A 19,954-nucleotide genomic window follows, 5' to 3' on the forward strand; every position below is an offset into this window, starting at 1 on the left:
ATCCACCATTAAATCATTCTCTTTTTATGGTGTGACCCTGTAGGTTCAATATTAAGCCGGTAGTAGAAATAAATAATAATAAAACTATTTTATCATTATTTATATAAATTCTCTAATTTATTAAATATGATTAATTAATTAATCATATTTATTCTACATCGTGAGGGATACTTCTCAGCATATCGCGACTATCCGGATAATATGAATTCACTGCTTAGAATACCAAGAACATATTCAGTGAATAGTTACCGTACAATAAACTCCTTCTACCCTACAATGTCCCGATTAAATACAAGGCATGGATCTCGTGTCAAACCTATCTAATTCAATCACTTGCTTATCATTTACTATGCGAAGTTCTATGCAAATTAGAAACTCCTTTCTAATTTCATTCACTCTGGCCAGAGATTCCTGAACTAGCATAAGTGGATCAGCCTTGAATATTCGTTTCCTTCACTGGAAGGGGTAGATCCTTTATTGATCATACACTATCTTTGTGTACAAATTCCTATACCCAGAAGAGCCCTAATAATTGTCTATGGAGACTAAGAACTAAACCAAAGCATAGTTCAGTGTACACAAGATGACTATGATGACCTCAAGTCTAAGGATACTTGTACAACTATCACTATGTGAACAACTGCTGACACGTGAGTGAACTCCATCAGTTGTTCAGCTGTGCGAGTCATGTTCAGTGAACTTATTCTATAATAAGCACCTACATACTAGCTACAGTGTCACCACACAAATGTCTATGAGAACAGACATCCTTCATAATGAAGCAAGCATAGTATGTACCGATCTTTGCGGATTATTAATTACCAGTTAGTAATCCTATGACCAGGAACTATTTAAGTTTAGAGTTATCATCTTTTTAGGTCTCACTATTATGATCTCATCATAATCCATAAAAAGCTTTACTCTAAACTATGGTATATCTTTTTTAAACACTTAAATAGATAAAGCCCGTAATAAAAACAAAACAAGTCTTTATTAATATCAATGAAATCAAAACAGATTACATAAAAGTTATTCCTAAATCCTAATACATGATTGGACTTAGGACATATTCCTTTCAATCTCCCACTTGTACTAAAGCCAATCACTCTGGTATCTAATACCCATCTCATCTTTATGACGATCAAAGTGACTTTCAAAAAGTAGCTTTGTGAGTGGGTCTGCTATGCTGTTATGTGTGTCAACTCTATTTCAATACAATACAAGAAATATTACCGCGCTCCCACTAACCCTTTTGTAGACCCATGGTTCATCTTCGTTTTTGATAAAATCAAACTCTTTGATTGTCTCATCAAAGTGAATGTTTCATCTTTCGAGAAGCCTGCTTTAAACCACATATGGTTCGCAGCAGCTTACCCACTAGGTTTTCATTTCCCTTGAAAAGAAAACCATCTGGCCATATGCCAGATGTCATAGTCGTAGTAAGCAGCAATTGCAAGCAAAATCCGAACTGATTTTAACAGGGCTACATGTAAAAGGTTTCATCAAAGTCAATCCATTGCCTTTGTTTGAATCCTTTTCCCAAAAGCCTGGCCTTAAAGGTCTCCACCTGGCCATCTGCTATAATCTATCTTTTGTATACCGTATACATAGATTCCATTCTGGATTTCATGGCACTATGCCATTTCTCTAAGTCAACACTACTCATAGCCTCATTATAGGTCACAGGGTCGTCATCATCAATGATCGACAACTCATTGTCATTCTCAATGACAAGGCCATAATAACTCTCAGGTTGGCGAGACACTCTCCCTGATCTATAAATGGGCTGTTCCACAAAAGGTTGTTCAGTCAGAACAGGTGTTTCCACTTGATCCGTAGTAATTTGTGCTTCTTGAACTTCATCAAGTTCAATTTTGCTCCCACTGTTTCCTTCAAGGATAAACTCCTTTTCCAAGAAGGTAGCATGTCTGGAGACAAACACCAAATGATCGGTGTAAAATTAATACCCTAAAGTCTCTTTAGGATATCCCACAAAACTACATCTTACGGAACGATATTCCAGCTTATCTAGGTCAACTTACTTGACATAAGCTGGACATCCCCAAATCTTAACGTGTTTAAGACTCAGTTTCCTTTCTTTCCATATCTCATACGGAGTTTGAGGAACAGATTTGGAAAATTCCAGAAATTATGAATATTTTCTGGAAAATCGTATAAAATATTTGGAAATTCCTAAAAATTAAGGAAAAAATCCCAGAAATTAAGGGAAAATTCCAGAAAATTAAGAAAAATCCCAGAATTAAGGAAAAATTGCAGAAAATTAGGAAAAAATCCCAGAATTAACGGAAAATTCCTGAAAATTAAGGAAAAATCCCAGAAATTAAGGGAAAATTCCTGGAAATTAAGGAAAAATCATAGAAATTAAGGGAAAATTCCTGGAAATTGAGGGGAAAATACCATATAATTCCTAAATAATAGGAATAAAGGTAAAGAAAGTGGTAGGGAGATTCCAAAAAATCTCTGAAGTCATGTACAAAGGCAAATCATTGTAAATGAGTAGGTCGCTCCACACTTTACGCAAAAACGATACCCTGTAAGGGAACAAATGAACTTAACTTCTGCGAAATCTTTTTACGGTTTCCCAGAAGTTGGGGGTAAATGATAAGGAATAAAATAAACATGATTGCATAATTAATATGGCAAAATACTTTTACACATATAAAATCCAAATAAAAGCATATAAATCGTGGTAAAAACGAGGGGATCGAATCTAACCTTTAAAATAATTCGGAGACAACGATCAGAGATCCTTAGCAGTTGCTCCTCAAGTGTGAAGGACTCCACCGGTATCCATTAAGAAAACGATGTTAAGGAGGAGGAAGGAGGTGGAGAGAATTGGGTTTTCCAAACCTTTTTGGGTTTTGGGGTTCTTATAAAAATAGGGTCTATAATAATATATTTATAGGCAAAATTTTCAGCTGAAATTTTTCCATAAATATTATTATTATTATCCCTTTTATTATTCTCATTAATAATTAAAACACCTTTTAATTATTAATCCTTTTTCTAAACACTTTAGAAATAATTCTATCTCTTGATTTAATTTCCAAAAATTAAATCCTTAATTAATAATATTAAGAACTTTTCTTAATTAATTTATAATCAATTAAATCTCATTTAATCAATTATTAAATTTGCCAATTAATTATTTATTTCACAAATAAATATAACCATTATTAATTAATTCCTCCACCATTAAATCATTCTCTTTTTATGGTGTGACCCTGTAGGTTCAATATTAAGCCGGTAGTAGAAATAAATAATAATAAAACTATTTTATCATTATTTATATAAATTCTCTAATTTATTAAATATGATTAATTAATTAATCACATTTATTCTACATCGTGAGGGATACTTCTCAGCATATCGCGACTATCCGGATAATATGAATTCACTGCTTAGAATACCAAGAACCTATTCAGTGAATAGTTACCGTACAATAAACTCCTTCTACCCTACAATGTCCGATTAAATACAAGGCATGGATCTCGTGTCAAGCCTATCTAATTCAATCACTTGCTTACCATTTGCTATGCGTAGTTCTATGCAAATTAGAAACTCCTTTCTAATTTCATTCACTCTGGCCAGAGATTCCTGAACTAGCGTAAGTGGATCAGCCTTGAACATTCGCTTCCTTCACTGGAAGGGGTAGATCCTTTATTGATCATACACTATCTTCGTGTACAAATTCCTATACCCAGTAGAGCCCTAATAATTATCCCTGGAGACTAAGAACTAAACCAAAGCATAGTTCAGTGTACACAAGATTACTATGATGACCTCAAGTCTAAGGATACTTGTACAACTATCACTATGTGAACAACTGCTGACACGTGAGTGAACTCCATCAGTTGTTCAGCTGTGCGAGTCATGTTCAGTGAACTTATTCTATAATAAGCACCTACATACTAGCTATAGTGTCACCACACAAATGTCTATGAGAACAAACATCCTTCATAATGAAGCAAGCATAGTATGTACCGATCTTTGCGGATTATTAATTACCAGTTAGTAATCCTATGACCAGGAACTATTTAAGTTTAGAGTTATCATCTTTTAGGTCTCACTATTATGATCTCATCATAATCCATAAAAGCTTTACTCTAAACTATGGTATATCTTATTTAAACACTTAAATAGATAGAGCCCGTAATAAAAACAAAACAAGTCTTTTATTAATATCAATGAAATCAAAACAGATTACATAAAAGTTATTCCTAAATCCTCATACATGATTGGACTTAGGACATATTCCTTTCAATCTCCCACTTGTACTAAAGCCAATCACTCTGGTATCTAATACCCATCTTGTCTTTATGACGATCAAAGGGACTTTCATAAAGTAGCTTTGTGAGTGGGTCTGCTATGTTGTTATGTGTGTCAACTCTAATTCAATACAATATAAGAAATGTTACCGCGCTCCCACTAACCCTTTTGTAGACACATGGTTCATCTACGTTTTTGATAAAATCAAACTCTTTGATTGTCTCATCAAAACGAATGTTCCATCTTTCGAGAAGCTTGCTTTAAACCACATATGGTTTGCAGTAGCTTACATACTAGGCTTTCATTTCCCTTGGAAAGAAAACCATCTGGCTATATTCCAGATCTCATAGTCGTAGTAAGCGGCAATCGCAAGCAAAATCCGAACTAATTTTAACAGGGCTACAGGTAAAAGGTTTCATCAAAGTCAATCCATTGCCTTCGTTTGAATCCTTTTGCCACAAGCCTGGCCTTATAGGTCTCCACCTGGCCATCTGCTATAATCTATCTTTTGTATACCGTATACATAGATTCCATTCTGGATTTCATGGCACTATGCCATTTCTCTGAGTCAACACTACTCATAGCCTCATTATAGGTCACAGGGTCGTCATCATCAATGATCGACAACTCATTGTCATTCTCAATGACAAGGCCATATTACCTCTCAGGTTGGCGAGACACTCTCCCTGATCTATGAATGGGCTGTTACACGAATGGTTGTTCAGTCAGAACAGGTGTTTCCACTTGATCCGTAGTAGTTTGTGCTTCTTGAACTTCATCAAGTTCAATTTTGCTCCCACTGTTTCCTTCAAGGATAAACTCCTTTTCCAAGAAGGTAGCATGTCTGGAGACAAACACCCGATGATCGGTGTAAAAGTAATACCCTAAAGTCTCTTTAGGATATCCCACAAAACTACATTTTACGAATCGATATTCCAGCTTATCTGGGTGAACTTACTTGACATAGGCTGGACATCCCCAAATCTTAACGTGTTTAAGACTCAGTTTCCTTCCTTTCCATATCTCATACGAAGTTTGAGGAACAGATTTTGGAAGGCACCTTATTCAGTAAATATGCTGAGGTTTCCAATGCATAACCCCATAGGAATACTGGAAGATTTGCATAGCTCATCATGGACCGAACTATGTCTAACAAAGTTCGATTTCTCCTTTCAGATACCAATCTGGAGGAGTCCACTGGGAGACTATTCCATTTACTTTGAGATAATCTAGAAACACTCCATTAAAGTATTCACCACCTCGATCTAATCGAAGAATTATAATACTATGTTTGGTTTGTTTATCCACTTCATACTTATACTCTTTGAACTTTTCAAAGGCTTCAGACTTGTGTTTCATCAAACACATATCTGAATCTAGATCTATCATCTATGAAAGTAATGAAGTATGAAAATCCACCCATGGCTTGCGTAGACATTGGTCCACATACATCTGTGTGTACCATTCCTAGCAAATTTGCAGTCCTCTCTCCATGTCTACTAAATGGAGACTGCAGTGCCACTATAAAGTGAAATTTTCATCATTCCTTTTCTTTTATTAGTTTGTTCAATCTGAAGTAAATTATGTCACATTTATACAGACCATTATTTAAAGTACCACGTCCATAAAGAATATTATCTCTAAGAATAGAACATTCATTATTCTCAATAATAAATGAAAATCCAGCCAAGTCTTACATGGGAATAATATTCCTCACAATCGAGGGAACAAAATAACACTTATTTAAAACAATAGTCTTGCCCGTAGGCATATGTAAATTAAATGATTCTACATCTTCAGCAGCAACTCTTGCTCCATTTCCCATCAGTAGAATCACCTCCTCTTCCTCAAGAGTCCTACTTCTCCTTGGTCCCTGCAACAAATTGCAGATTTGAGAACCACAGGCGGTATCTAATACCCAAGTAGAAATTTGATTTAATGACATATTCACTTCTATCATGAACATACCTGAATCAGAAGCGGTAGTCTCACTACCCTTCTTCTTCTTCTTCAATTCTGCAAGGTAAACCTTGCAGTTCCTCTTCCAGTGCCCCACCTTGTTACAGTGAAAGCAAACAACTTTGCTCTTGGGGTCTTCAGCTTTTGGTGGAACCGGCTTTTCTTCACCTACTTTCTTCTTCCTGGAAGAGTTCCTCTTCCTTTTCTTAGGATTGGAACTTTCACCAATTAGAAGAACAGAACTCTTCTTAGGGGAAAATTCGATTCCGCAGTCTTCAACATGTTGTGGAGTTCAGGCAGGCTAACATCCAACTTATTCATGTGAAAGTTCACAACAAACTGCGAGAACGAACTCGGAAGCGATTGCAAGACCAAGTCTTGGCTCAGCTCCCCATCCATGGCAAAACCAAGTTGTCCAAGACGTTCAATCAAATTGATCATCTTAAGTACATGGTCATTCACAGATGATCCCTCAGACATCCTACAACCGAACAACTCCTTCGATATCTCATATCGAGCTGTCCTCCCCGCCACATCATACAACTCTTGTAGATGCATGAGGATAGTGTGAGCATCCATATGCTCATGTTGCTTCTATAGCTCAATGTTCATGGAAGCTAGCATGATGCATTGAGCAACATTTGCATCATCTATCCACTTACGATACACAACATGTTCATCATTATGTGCATCACTAGCAGGTTCAGTAGGCTTAGGTGAGTCAATCACGTATTCCAGCTTCCCAATCCTGAGAACAATTCTCAAGTTTCGAAGCCAGTCAGCATAATTAGGACCAGTCAATTTGTGAGCATCTAGTATGCTCCTGAGTGATAGTGCAGAAGACATAACGTACAAAGTAAATCTGTAAATGATAAACACATAACAACACTTAGCAAATATTCGATTTCATTTCAAAACACTATATGAATCTGGTCTTTATTCATAAGTGGCTCCCACTAGTTTATCTAATTTATTCAACCCCCTACGTGAAAAATTAAGCATTCATAATGTTAGTGGGAATAGGGATCCTACATTCCATTACACAACCCCGGCTGTAGCACGAACCGCCATGTAATGTTCAATAGGCAGACAACTCTTGTCAATTACATCTTATGTTATTCCCTAATCAAACTTTAGCCTCTTGAATAATTGAGTCTCGGCTGTGGCACGACAAACTCAATATTCTAAGTCAAGTCTAACCCAACATTCCGTACAGTTGAATCAGTCCCCAAAGGCCCACGGCTGTAGCACGTACCGACCTTTAGATTCTTATTCAACGTACACATCTCTATGTAATAGACAAGTATTTCTTATTTCGAAATCAAAGCCCTCGGCTGTAGCACGAACCGACAATGATTCAAAAATAAGAACTACTTTTCTATCATGTTGAAAGGCTATGACCGACACAAGCCCGTTGTGTCATTGGCCAATTACTACTTGATATTATTTAATTTTAGAGGGATTATATTACGTTACAATCATAATCATATTATAAAGAGATTCTTCCTCTTAAATTAAATATTTCAAATCAATAATCAATAATCAGATGATTCCCAGATCGGGTGGAGCATTGTCAAGAGGCGTCACTTAATAACCCTTTCTTACAGATAGAAATCTGTTGTTGACAGAATCATCTTTCTCTCATATTGAAAATTCATATTCAATTACGTGTTTCATAAATACAAGAATCTCATGATTGTATTCATAATATTATTATTAAGGTTATGAAACAATTTCACTATACTAGGTTGTCTAACAAACGCCTTATGTTCATTTAAGTTCACCTAAATCTATCATCGCATGATAAACTAAGCATATATCACATATATAAACATGAATAAACATCAAGGTAGGCATGTTATATCATCTAGCACATTAGTCTAAGCATTATACATCTCTATGTATCACATGAAGCATTTAAAAGCAATTAAAACAGTCAAAAACAGCTTTAAAACACTTCATGGAAATATAACAGTTTAAAACTTTTATATAAACTAAAATTGATCTCTCCATTAGATCCGTCTCGGAAAAACGAATCCAACGGTATATTGCACGCCCAAAACGGAGTTACGAAACTCCCAGAAAATCAATTTTAATATGGACAGCCGGGCTGTAACGCATTACGGGAACGCGTTACAAGCCCTGTAACGCATTCCGGTGATGCGTTACAACCCTTTTAACCAATTAAAAGGTGTAACGCATTTCGTGAATGCGCCACAGGTGTGTAACGTATTCCCGGAATGCGTGATACCCCTTTTTTTTCTTTTGCAGCAGCCGCCGTTGCCTCGAACTCCGCGCCTGACAGCGCCTGACAGCCGTCCTTTTCTGTGTCTTTCTCCGTGCAACATCACAGATTATGCAGACAAGCAATACAAACATATATATATACTATATATACATATATTTACTTATTTAATTACGAATTTTAATTACAAGAACTTCAAAAATTCATAATAAAAAATCTATACATCATAAAATTATGAAAAAATACCCAAACGATCTACAACACTTGTAGAACCTAGATCAACATTCAAAATTATTCTGAGAAACGATTTCTCATCAGACAAAATTAATCCATGATATAACTTGTAAAAATCATAATTAATTCATACAAGCAAATAAAATTCTGAAATTTTTACCACAGATCTATATGCATACAACCTAAGCTCTGATACCAATGTTGGATTTTAATCGCAGCGGGGCATGGCAAAACACTTTTACACATATAAAATCCAAATAAAAGCATATAAATCGTGGTAAAAACGAGGGGATCGAATCTAACCTTTAAAATAATTCGGAGACAACGATCAGAGATCCTTAGCAGTTGCTCCTCAAGTGTGAAACACTCCACCGGTATCCACCAAGAAAATGATGTTAAGGAGGAGGAAGGAAGTGGAGAGAATTGTGTTTTCCAAACCTTTTTGGGTTTTGGGGTTCTTATAAAAATAAGGTCTATAATAGTATATTTATAGGCAAAATTTTCAGCTGAAATTTTCCCATAAATATTATTATTATTATCCCTTTTATTATTCTCATTAATAATTAAAACACCTTTTAATTATTAATTCTTTTTCTAAACACTTTAGAAATAATTCTCTCTCTTGATTTAATTTCCAAAAATTAAATCCTTAATTAATAATATTAAGAACTTTTCTTAATTAATTTATAATCAATTAAATCTCATTTAATCAATTATTAAATTTGCCAATTAATTATTTATTTCACAAATAAATAATTATTACCATTATTAATTAATTCCTCCACCATTAAATCATTCTCTTTTTATGGTGTGACCCTGTAGGTTCAATATTAAGCCGGTAGTAGAAATAAATAATAATAAAACTATTTTATCATTATTTATATAAATTCTCTAATTTATTAAATATGATTAATTAATTAATCACATTTATTCTACATTGTGAGGGATACTTCTCAGCATATCGCGACTATCCGGATAATATGAATTCACTGCTTAGAATACCAAGAACCTATTCAGTGAATAGTTACCGTACAATAAACTTCTTCTACCCTACAATGTCCCGATTAAATACAAGGCATGGATCTCGTGTCAAGCCTATCTAATTCAATCACTTGCTTACCATTTACTATGCGTAGTTCTATGCAAATTAGAAACTCCTTTCTAATTTCATTCACTCTGACTAGAGATTCCTGAACTAGCATAAGTGGATCAGCCTTGAACATTCGCTTCCTTCACTGGAAGGGGTAGATCATTTATTGATCATACACTATCTTCGTGTACAAATTCCTATACCCAGTAGAGCCCTAATAATTGTCCCTGGAGACTAAGAACTAAACCAAAACATAGTTCAATGTACACAAGATTACTATGATGACCTCAAGTCTAAGGATACTTGTACAACTATCACTATGTGAACAACTGCTGACACGTGAGTGAACTCTATCAGTTGTTCAGCTGTGCGAGTCATGTTCAGTGAACTTATTCTATAATAAGCACTTACATACTAGCTATAGTGTCACCACACAAATGTCTATGAGAACAGACATCCTTCATAATGAAGCAAGCATAGTATGTACCGATCTTTGCGGATTATTAATTACCAGTTAGTAATCCTATGACCAGGAACTATTTAAGTTTAGAGTTATTATCTTTCAGGTCTCACTATTATGATCTCATCATAATCCATAAAAGATTTACTCTAAACTATGATATATCTTATTTAAACACTTAAATAGATAGAGCCCGTAATAAAAACAAAACAAGTCTTTTATTAATATCAATGAAATCAAAACAGATTACATAAAAGTTATTCCTAAATCCTCATACATGATTGGACTTAGGACATATTCCTTTCAGTACGTAGGCATCTTGTTAAGGCAGATCGAGTCACGAGACACAAGAGCAGTCAAATCGAGTCTCGAAACTCACAAACCTCAGTAATTAATACAGTAATTAATATACCTTAGTTTTTAATCCATAACAAATATATACTTTATTTGCGTTCAAATAAATTTTTTATTATTGATACGTAAACTTTTTATCATTGATCCAGGTTTAAACAAACTAAACCAAAATAAATTTGAATATAATTAGTTAGATTTGTGCGACATACCAAAGCAAAAATAATTCGTTTACTATTGATATAAGCTAAAATTTATTTTTTAATTAAAACATAATTATCTTTTGTAAACACACCTATGAATTTTAACAAAACTAAATCTTTCAATCAATGATATTTTTTTAAAAACTAAAATTTCACTAAATTATACATATGCATATTTGAAATAATTATAAACTTATATTTTCAAAAATTTCAAAAATATTAAAATTTTAGAGTTTGAAATTTGCACTTCAAATTAAATTTAAAAATTATATAATATTAAAAAGAATCCGTAACGAATATAAATGAAAACGCAGAAAATGGGCAATATAAATAGTGACATACAAGAAGAAAAGAGGGGTGCAATCGGCTTGAGAAATTTGGAAATTGTTGCTTCTGTCCACCCAAACAAACTCAAAGCAAACAAACCCTCACCTCCTTTTCTCCTCTTCAGTCTTCACCCTCTTTCGTCAAGGCCCCCCCTCTCCTCTTCCCCCTTTTCTTTCTTGAAACCCTAACATCCCCCCAGCTTAATCTCTCTCTCTCTCTCTCTCCCTTGTTATCTCTCTCGCTGTCTCTATTCTCGTTTTATTATTTTCTCGATCTTACTTGCAACTAATTGATTCTTGACCGCTCGATGGCTGAAAGGAAGCTTCATCTCCCTGACGATCTCCTATCCTCCAAATCTCCCGATCAATCTTGGATCCCTCACGGTATTCTCATTCTCACGCTCATTTTTTTTCTTTTAAATTAGATTCGGTATTATTTAGTTTTTTAATTGATTTAATTATGTTATCCGATTTTACTTGCCGGTTTGTTGATCTGCTTGCATTTGACCTTTCGGAGCTACTTGTATTTATATTCAAATTACGACTCTACCAATTATAGATAGCAAAAATTGTTTATTTGTTGTTTTGACTTTAATATCAACAATTGCTTACATTCATTTGTATATTCATGAGTGTGATTTGCTTTCTTGCTTTCAAATCTATTCAATTCAGATTAGGTCATAGTCTCCCAGTGTCAGAATTCACGAATATTTTATTGTATGCCTCCGAGTCAGATATGTTGCTTGTACTATAATCCTTTCGGTTTTTTGCTATGAATCTGCTAGTAGTATTTCTGTCAAGGGAGTTATGTTTTAATTTGAACTTGATTTATGATTCCGTAGCTTCCAGGTTTTCTCTCTCACTCATTTGTTATTATTATTATGTGATATGTGATACTTGGCTGATAATTTTTTGTAAATTATCCGTATTTCATGCTTGCGGAATTCTTGCTGAATTGTTTTATTTTCTTTCTAAAATTGATGTAATAACAGTGGAAGCTTCTGGAGGGAATGCTAATGAAAAGATGTTGGGAATGCTTGATGAATCAAAAGGTGAGTTCTACAATTTTCCATTATTATTGTCTAGTACTGTATTTAAAGTGCTGAAGCAATAGATTTTGGCGGTATAGTTGACAAGATTTTTGCTATTGTTTGATATGATTTTAGCAGATCAGTTGGCATCTGAAAGCAGCATTCCCTTGTCTCCCCAATGGCTTTATGCAAAACCAAGCGACACCAAGATGGTTGGTACCTATTTTGTGCGAGAAACTAACATTTCTTTTCATTTTGAATAATATAAGAAATTTGTATTGGAATGATCATGCTTATCGAGATTAACATCTTAATCTTTTTCACCCTCCTGAATATGCTATTATTCAAAATTTGTGACAGGCAGCACAATTTTTATATCTCTTATACCATGGTATTTATACCCACTAATAGGCCTGTACAATCTTGAATTTTCTATTTATTAACATTGAATTTCCCAGTTGCTTTCTTAGTGGACATTTTGTTTATGTCAGATGTTATAATTTCATTTTCTTCTTGATTTGTGTTAGGCAACCACTGCGTAAGTAACATGTTTATATGTTTTAACTTCAGTACTGGTATGCTATTTGAAATTGCTAACTTTTTTCACTTCGGTTACCAGCGTTATTCTGCAGCCAGCGCCTCCCTTATATTTCTTAATTTTCTATTATATGTAAGGCTTGTGAGGAAAGTAGTATTAATTAAGTTCGATTGAAAAGAATGAATTGCATGGTTTAAAGTCTAAATCCTCTTTCAATATGCAAAAGATTTCTAGCCTCGTGTGTCTGTTTTGCTTGCTGTGAGCTTTGAATTGACATTTCCTGTGATACTGATTTTAATTTTTTTGTAATGGTAATATATACCATTTTTTGAAATTATGAACTGCAGTCCAAAGTCCGATTATGTAATGATAATTATTAAATAACTAATTTCCTTCATTCCCATCACATCACTAGATATTGATCATGATCCCACTTTCCATGTAACTACAGGAAATGCGGGCACCTAGCACTTTATCACTTGGAAATTCTGCTGATGCCAATCAGAAAGAAGCTTGGCGTCCAGAGGGAGCTGATGAAAAAAAGGATTGGAGAAAATTACCTAATGATGCCGAAAGTGGTCGGCGCTGGCGTGAAGAAGAAAGAGAGACCGGCTTGCTTGGGAGAAGAGACCGCAGGAAAACTGATCGTCGTGTAGAAAATGCTCCAGGACGAGAAAGTCTGGATAATAGAACTGTGCCTGCAGCTGATAGATGGCATGATGTTAATAACCGTGGTGCCAGTCATGAGGCTAAGCGTGATGGCAAGTGGTCATCAAGGTGGGGTCCTGATGACAAGGAGAAGGAAGTTCGAATGGAGAAGAGATCCGAGGAAGATAAGGAAGTTGCTCATAGTGACAATCAAGTAAATGTGAATAACAATCGTGCAGTTTCTGAGCGGGATGCAGATGCACGTGACAAGTGGAGGCCACGTCATAGAATGGAAGGAAATTCTAGCGGACCAGGTTCCTATCGTGCTGCGCCGGGGTTTGGACCAGAAAGAGGACGAGTTGAGGGTTCAAATATTGGGTTTGCAGTTGGACGTGGGAGGTCTACTGTAGTTCGACCTCCATCTTCAGGTCCAATTGGTGACGCAGAGTTTGACAAGGAGCGAAGCGTACCTGGGAAACTAAGCGTTTTACGTGAAACATATTGCTACCCGAGGGCAAAGCTTCTTGATATATACCGTAGGCAACAGCATGATCCATCTTTTGCTACCATACCAGACAATTGGGAGGAAGTACCTCCTGTAACACAGCTAACTAGTGTTGATCCACTAGCTTTTGTGGCTCCTAGCGTTGAGGAGGAGGTAAGCAATAATAATTGTGTGGAAATTCCTTTTAATTTATTGCTGTGATTGTGTCTATTTCTATACTCGTTTACTGTCCTTGATACTAATGAACTTGCTGCAGGCCATCATTGCTGATATATGGAATGGGAAAGTTTTCAATAGCGGTTCATCATATAATTCTTATAGAAAGGCCAAATCAAGTGAGAATCCTGGTGGTAAGTAAAATATATTCTTTGTTTCTGTACATTCCTAAATACCTACGTATATTACATTTATTTTGGTGCGTGTTTCTCCAACTCAAGTTTTTATTACATTTAAATTTTGCAGATGTAGGAGACTTGGATGATACCACTGGTAAAGAGGGTAGTTTGACAGTGAGTATATCAGAGGTGCTGGTCGATTTCTCTGAAAGATACCGAGATGATGACATTAATCAGGCTGACAATGCTAAATTTTTTCTGAAAGGTGAGTGCCATAACTTTGAGCCATAAAATTTTGTGAATTTCAATTCATGACTTTGAAAAAAACGTGCTTTGTTGCAGAGGGAGATGTTCACATTGATAGGGATCAAAAGATTCCCATGCCTGTCGAAGGGATAGGTTTTGATAAAATTACATCTGAAACATCAAACAATAATGACAGTGGTCGTGCCCAAGAATTTAGTGATGCCTATCAATTTGCTTCTCATATCAAAAATTCTGATTTAGCTTTTGCTAATCATCCTCTTTTTGAAGGAATTGAATCTAGTGCTTCGCATGGTAGTGGAACTATATTTCCTGTTGATCTGAGCTCGTCACATGTGAAATCCTCAGAGCAGTATTGGACTGGGAACAAGCAAGCACCAAAAGAAAGACCAGGAGCATATAATAATGAATATCAGCTGGAAAGGATTACCCCACCGGAGGAGTTAAGCTTGTACTATTGTGATCCTCAGGGAGAAATCCAGGGTCCTTTTCTTGGGGTAGATATAATTTCATGGTTCGAGCAAGGGTTTTTTGGTGCAGACTTGCCTGTTCGCTTGGAAGATGCTTCTGAAGAAACACCCTTTCGGCAGCTGGGCGTGGTCATGCCACACCTACAAGGTATGACCGAGTATGCCAGTAGCGCAGAAAGAAGTTCTAAAGTTGAAACCCCTGGAGCATTTGAGGGGATGTCAGATGCCAAGTCATCAGCTTCTGCTACTGTTCCTGAAATGATACATTCTATGGACAATCCAAGATGGCAATTGTCTGAGTTTAATATTCTTTCAGCGAATAATGTGCAGTCAAGAATGTCTGAGCATGAAGGTTTATTGGAAGTTCCGTATTCTGAGGGTCAAACCTTTCAAGAATATGTTGCTCAAGATGAAGGTTATTGTTGTGTGGTTGCTATTATTGTTTCAAGTCAGCTAAGTAGCCTTTGTAGTATAATATGATCTTAATTATTTATTTCTCCGTTTGTTTTCACAGAAATTGTTTTCCCCGGACGACCTGGAAGTAGTAGCAATCCTGGGAGGACTTCTAGGGGCACAGGTGGTCTTTCAGCAGGTATGTTCGGCGAACCTTCTGCAAAGGAGATGATAGACTCTCGCATGCAGAACTTGGAAAGTAACCAGTTGCATCCTTTTGGGTTATTGTGGTCTGAACTCGAAGGAACGTATTCGAGAAAGGATAATACTTCACGTGTGCCTTTAAGTGGTGGGATTCAAGATCAGCACATGAACTCTATTGGTGCAAGGGGTGCCTCATTAGCTTCATCAGATTCAACTCATGGTGCTGATACATGGTCTGAGGTTTATAGAAGCATTATGCCTTCTGAAGCAAACATGTATCATGATGCCATGGATAATATCCAGTTGCCACGTTTTGATCAAGAATCGAAGCGCTTTGATTCATCAGAGAAGCTTCTACCACAACAATTTCAGCAGCATCATCTACTACAACATAATATGTTATCTCATGGACACCTTAATGATTCGATGCAGGAGCGAGTTTTAAATAGGAACATGATGCACCAGCAGCAGTTGGCGAGTCAAACAGGACAAGATCTGGAACACCTTTTGGCACTGCAGCTCCAGCAACAACGACAACTTCAGCTTCAACATCACCAGCTGCAGCAGCAACAACAGCAGCAAATTCTGCTGGAGGAGCAACAGCAGACACAAGCTCGACATCATCTCCTTGAACAGTTGTTGCAGAATCAAATGGGTGAACCCGTTCGTGGGCAGTCACGCCTTGATGCTTTAAGGTCTATCAATGCTGTCGATCAAGTTTTGTTAAATCAACACATGGTAAATGAATTACAACGTCCACATCACCTTCCTAGTAATGTGGATCCATCCATCGAACATCTTATTCAATCTAAATTCGGTCAAACAATGCATCATGGACATCAACAAAGTGATCTGATGGAGCTTTTATCACGTTCAAAACATGGACAGATGCAGCCTATGGAACATCAAATCCTTCAAGAGCAGCTGAATGGGCGGCAGTTGCCAATGGGTTTGAGGCAGCGTTTGGAAATGGAGGAGAAACAGCGTGGTTCTGCCTGGCCTGTTGACGAGTCAATCCAGTTTCTTGGAAATTCTGCCGCTGGTGCTCACCGTTCTGGAAATGCAGGAATTGGCCAATTAGAATTTTACCAACAGCAACAAAGACCATCTCCTGAGGAGCATATGAGCCACCTTGAAAGGAACCTTTCACTACAAGATCGAATACAGCGAGGTCTTTATAATCCAGGTCTAATGCAATTTGAGAGGTCGATGTCTTTGCCTGGTGGTGGTCCTGGTATGAGCCTGGATATGATGAATTCGATGGCTCGTGGTCAAGGTTTAGATATGCAGGAACCAGGTGCACGAATGCAGCCGGCTGGTCAAGTTCCTGGGTTCTCTGGTGTCTACTCCCACCAATCTAACCATCCTTCAGTTGCAAATATGTTTCACCCCTCTCCTTTGGATGCAGTTGAGGGACAGTGGTCGGAGAACAATGGTCAACTACCTAATGATTGGATGGAATCTAGGATTCAGCAATTACAGATTAATGAAAGGCATAAAAGGCAATCTGAAGCTGGAAGGGCTTCTGAAGATCCAAGTTTATGGATGTCGGCCGGAAGCAGTGACGATACATCAAAGAGGTTGCTTATGGAACTGCTTCAGCAGAAACCAGGTCACCAGCCTACTGAGCCATTAGAGGTGACTGGGGTATCCTATGATAAAAGGCCACCATCTTCCAGTATTTACACAGGGACAAGTCCCTCAAATCATACATTTAATATTCTGCCGGATCGAGAACCAGATATGAATCAATCATTTGCCTTGGGTTCTTATGGTTCTAATTTAGGGGGGCCACTGCATGATAAAGTAATAGAAGAGCAGGCTGCTGGCCTGGAAACTAGTGAAAGGTTCTTGCTTAGATCTAATTCTGGTGCATTAAATGATAGAGCACCAAACTTTTCTGGTATGAATGAGAACTCTCAGGCAATCTACCCAAATGCCAACATGACTGGCAAATCATCTACTGATTTCTTAGACTTGGAGCGAAAAATGCATGGTTCCAGGAGTGAAGGTGGTGCAATGAAAGTATCTTTACTCGATTCCAGTGATGAAATTGTTCAGCATGAAGGGTTGGCTGTTATTAATCGCGGCGACATGTCAAATAATGTCATGAGTAGGCATACTTCACAAATTGGTACTTGCAATCCCTGTTGATCTGTACTTGGTGGGTTTCATTGTTGTTCAAGTTTATAATAGTTTGCTCAACCCTGTTACAGGTGCGGTTGCTGGCATATATGATAATAGAATCCAGAAAAGCTGCTCTGTTGGAGAAGATGGTGCTAAAGATAGGTAGGATATTTAAATCCAAATTTAACCGGCTATCTAGTATGTAAGCTATCATTTACATTCTGATCATTGCGCGATTACGGTGAGCAATAACATCGGGGCAAAACATGTAAATGAATACACTTATCGCCCTGAATGCTTATAAATAACATCTATTTATGGGTATTTTAAATCAGGTGTATTTATAGATGCTGACCTATATCAATGCTTTTTCTCTTTGCCTCTTTGCCTATATTAATGCGTTAAAAAATTTCCCTATAGGATGGCAGCTGTACCCTCTAAAAGACAGGAAAATGTATTGTCGCAACGACCACCTGTTTCAAGGGCTTCTTCAACTCAAGAGGGTTTATCTGACTTGGCTTCTGATGCTATTACTAGGGGGAAGAATCTGTTAAGTAGCATGCCGCCGTCTGAAGGTATGTTATAATACCATGGTTTCTGACCATTGCACTTGTATGGTAATTGATAACTGGGTCATTCAGTGAAAATGAGTTATTTTGTCACAACACCAAGGGTGGCTCAAAATACAAAGACATTATGATTATGAACGCTTTTATTTATCCAAAACAAGGCATGACTAGAAGTTAGGATTATTTCACTTCGGCTAAAGACAAAGTGGAGATTAAAGGATAAAAGGTTTATTTTTTGGAGTGGCTGATTAGGGTGTTTATGAGCAAGATTTGATTTAATGATATTATTTGACATCAATCCTGCAGGAGGAAGACGTGAGGCAAGGGTGAATCCACCTAACCAGAATGTTGAGATCCTGTCTTTGAAAAAAGATGTGCGCTACAGGAGAACCTCATCTTGTGGTGATGCAGATGTATCAGAGACGACATCATTCAGTGACATGCTTAAAAGCAATGCCAAAAAGCCACCACAACCGGAAAGTCATGCTGCTGCTACAGAATCATCTGAAGGGGGGCGTAGTGGCAAGAAGAAAGGGAAAAAAGGGAGGCAAATTGATCCTGCTCTTCTCGGTTTCAAGGTTACAAGCAACCGCATTATGATGGGGGAGATACAACATGCAGATGATTTGTGACTTCTGTTTTTTACCTTTTGTCAGCCCCCCCATCTGTAAGATGTACAGCTCCCATCTATAAGATGTACAGAAGTACTAGATTTGAGATTTCAGTGTTATAGTTTTTAGACTGCAGGTTATTAGATTTTCAGGGATCAATATGAAACAATAGATAGAGTTGAGAAATAGTAATGTATAGGGGACGGCAAGTTGCTTTTAATTTTTAATCATAGATCATGTTTTCACAAAAAAAGAATATTTTATTGAATTTAATGTAGTTAATTTTGTGAGAGGGCTGGAGAGAAGAGTACTGTGGAGTTGCACTCAGAAGATATGGATGATGAATGAGCTAGTGGGGAAGAATTATATCCAAAGTTTGAAACGCAGACGAGTAAACTCCTCAACTCACGGGGTTGCACAGTTGGAGAACAAAACGAAGTGCTAGAACTAATGTAGATGGAAAGCAGCAGTGGACTATAATAGCTCAACTGTGCTTTTTGTGTATGCTTTCTGGTTACAGTATGATGGTTGGGTTACAGTATGATGGTTTACGCCTGCAGAAGTATGAATAGAGATGACACTGATTTATAGCCTGTTTGGATAAGAACAAATCTATCGGCGTCTGATCAAGTCATTTTGCGTCTAATGCTAGACTATACCAATTATTACCCCTTCTGCCCCTTATGTTCTTAATATTTGAAATAGAAAGTTCGTCGCTCATTTTAAGGCTATTTAATATAGTTCCGTAACTTTTTTTTCCTTTTTCTAAATAAAGATTCAGAAATTTAACTTTTGTCCACAAAAAAATTTTAAAAATGAGTTTGGGAACTATGATAAGAGTCTTAAAATACGTATCAATCATTTCATTTCAAATGTTAAAAACCTAATGATACGTATAATATAAAACTAAAAAGTGATTTTTGTACTAAAATAGCACTTACGCTTCAATTCTAGTTATATTTTATAATTATATAATATTTTATTTAACTTATTCACTTTAATTTAAAGGGAACTTTCTTACACTCTATTATTAGTTATTTACCGATATGTAAGGATGAAGTGTTTAAATATAGGACGAAGTATTCTTTTTCTTTTTTGCTA

General features: G+C 36.5%; 1 protein-coding gene across 2 annotated transcripts; it reads left to right on the top strand.

Moving 5' to 3' along the window:
* The first annotated feature begins 11,187 nt into the window (after nt 1-11,187).
* Nucleotides 11,188-19,109, top strand: LOC141659068 (uncharacterized). Of its 2 annotated transcripts, none has more exons than XM_074465796.1 (11): nt 11,188-11,542; nt 12,151-12,210; nt 12,325-12,401; nt 13,179-14,033; nt 14,137-14,230; nt 14,343-14,480; nt 14,558-15,364; nt 15,464-17,680; nt 17,763-17,835; nt 18,094-18,248; nt 18,549-19,109. In XM_074465796.1, exons 1-11 carry the CDS (start codon nt 11,467-11,469, stop codon nt 18,872-18,874), a joined length of 4,878 nt encoding a protein of 1,625 aa, XP_074321897.1. In that variant the 5' UTR covers nt 11,188-11,466; the 3' UTR covers nt 18,875-19,109. The 2 variants fall into 2 exon arrangements, with proteins under 2 accessions (XP_074321897.1, XP_074321898.1); XM_074465797.1 differs by having other exon boundaries at nt 12,328-12,401.
* The last annotated feature ends 845 nt before the right edge of the window (nt 19,110-19,954 follow it).

The sequence above is a fragment of the Apium graveolens genome, chromosome 5 (assembly GCF_009905375.1).
Source record: "Apium graveolens cultivar Ventura chromosome 5, ASM990537v1, whole genome shotgun sequence".
In the NCBI taxonomy this organism is placed as follows: Eukaryota; Viridiplantae; Streptophyta; class Magnoliopsida; order Apiales; family Apiaceae; genus Apium; species Apium graveolens.

What these genes read in the sequence shown, in the direction of transcription:
- LOC141659068 (XM_074465796.1), top strand. Translation starts at nt 11,467, where the DNA reads ATGGCTGAAAGGAAGCTTCATCTCCCTGACGATCTCCTATCCTCCAAA. An exon ending in AACCAAGCGACACCAAGATG is followed by an intron (nt 12,402 to 13,178) that starts GTTGGTACCTAT and finishes ATGTAACTACAG; the next exon opens with GAAATGCGGGCACCTAGCAC. An exon ending in TAGCATGCCGCCGTCTGAAG is followed by an intron (nt 18,249 to 18,548) that starts GTATGTTATAAT and finishes TCAATCCTGCAG; the next exon opens with GAGGAAGACGTGAGGCAAGG.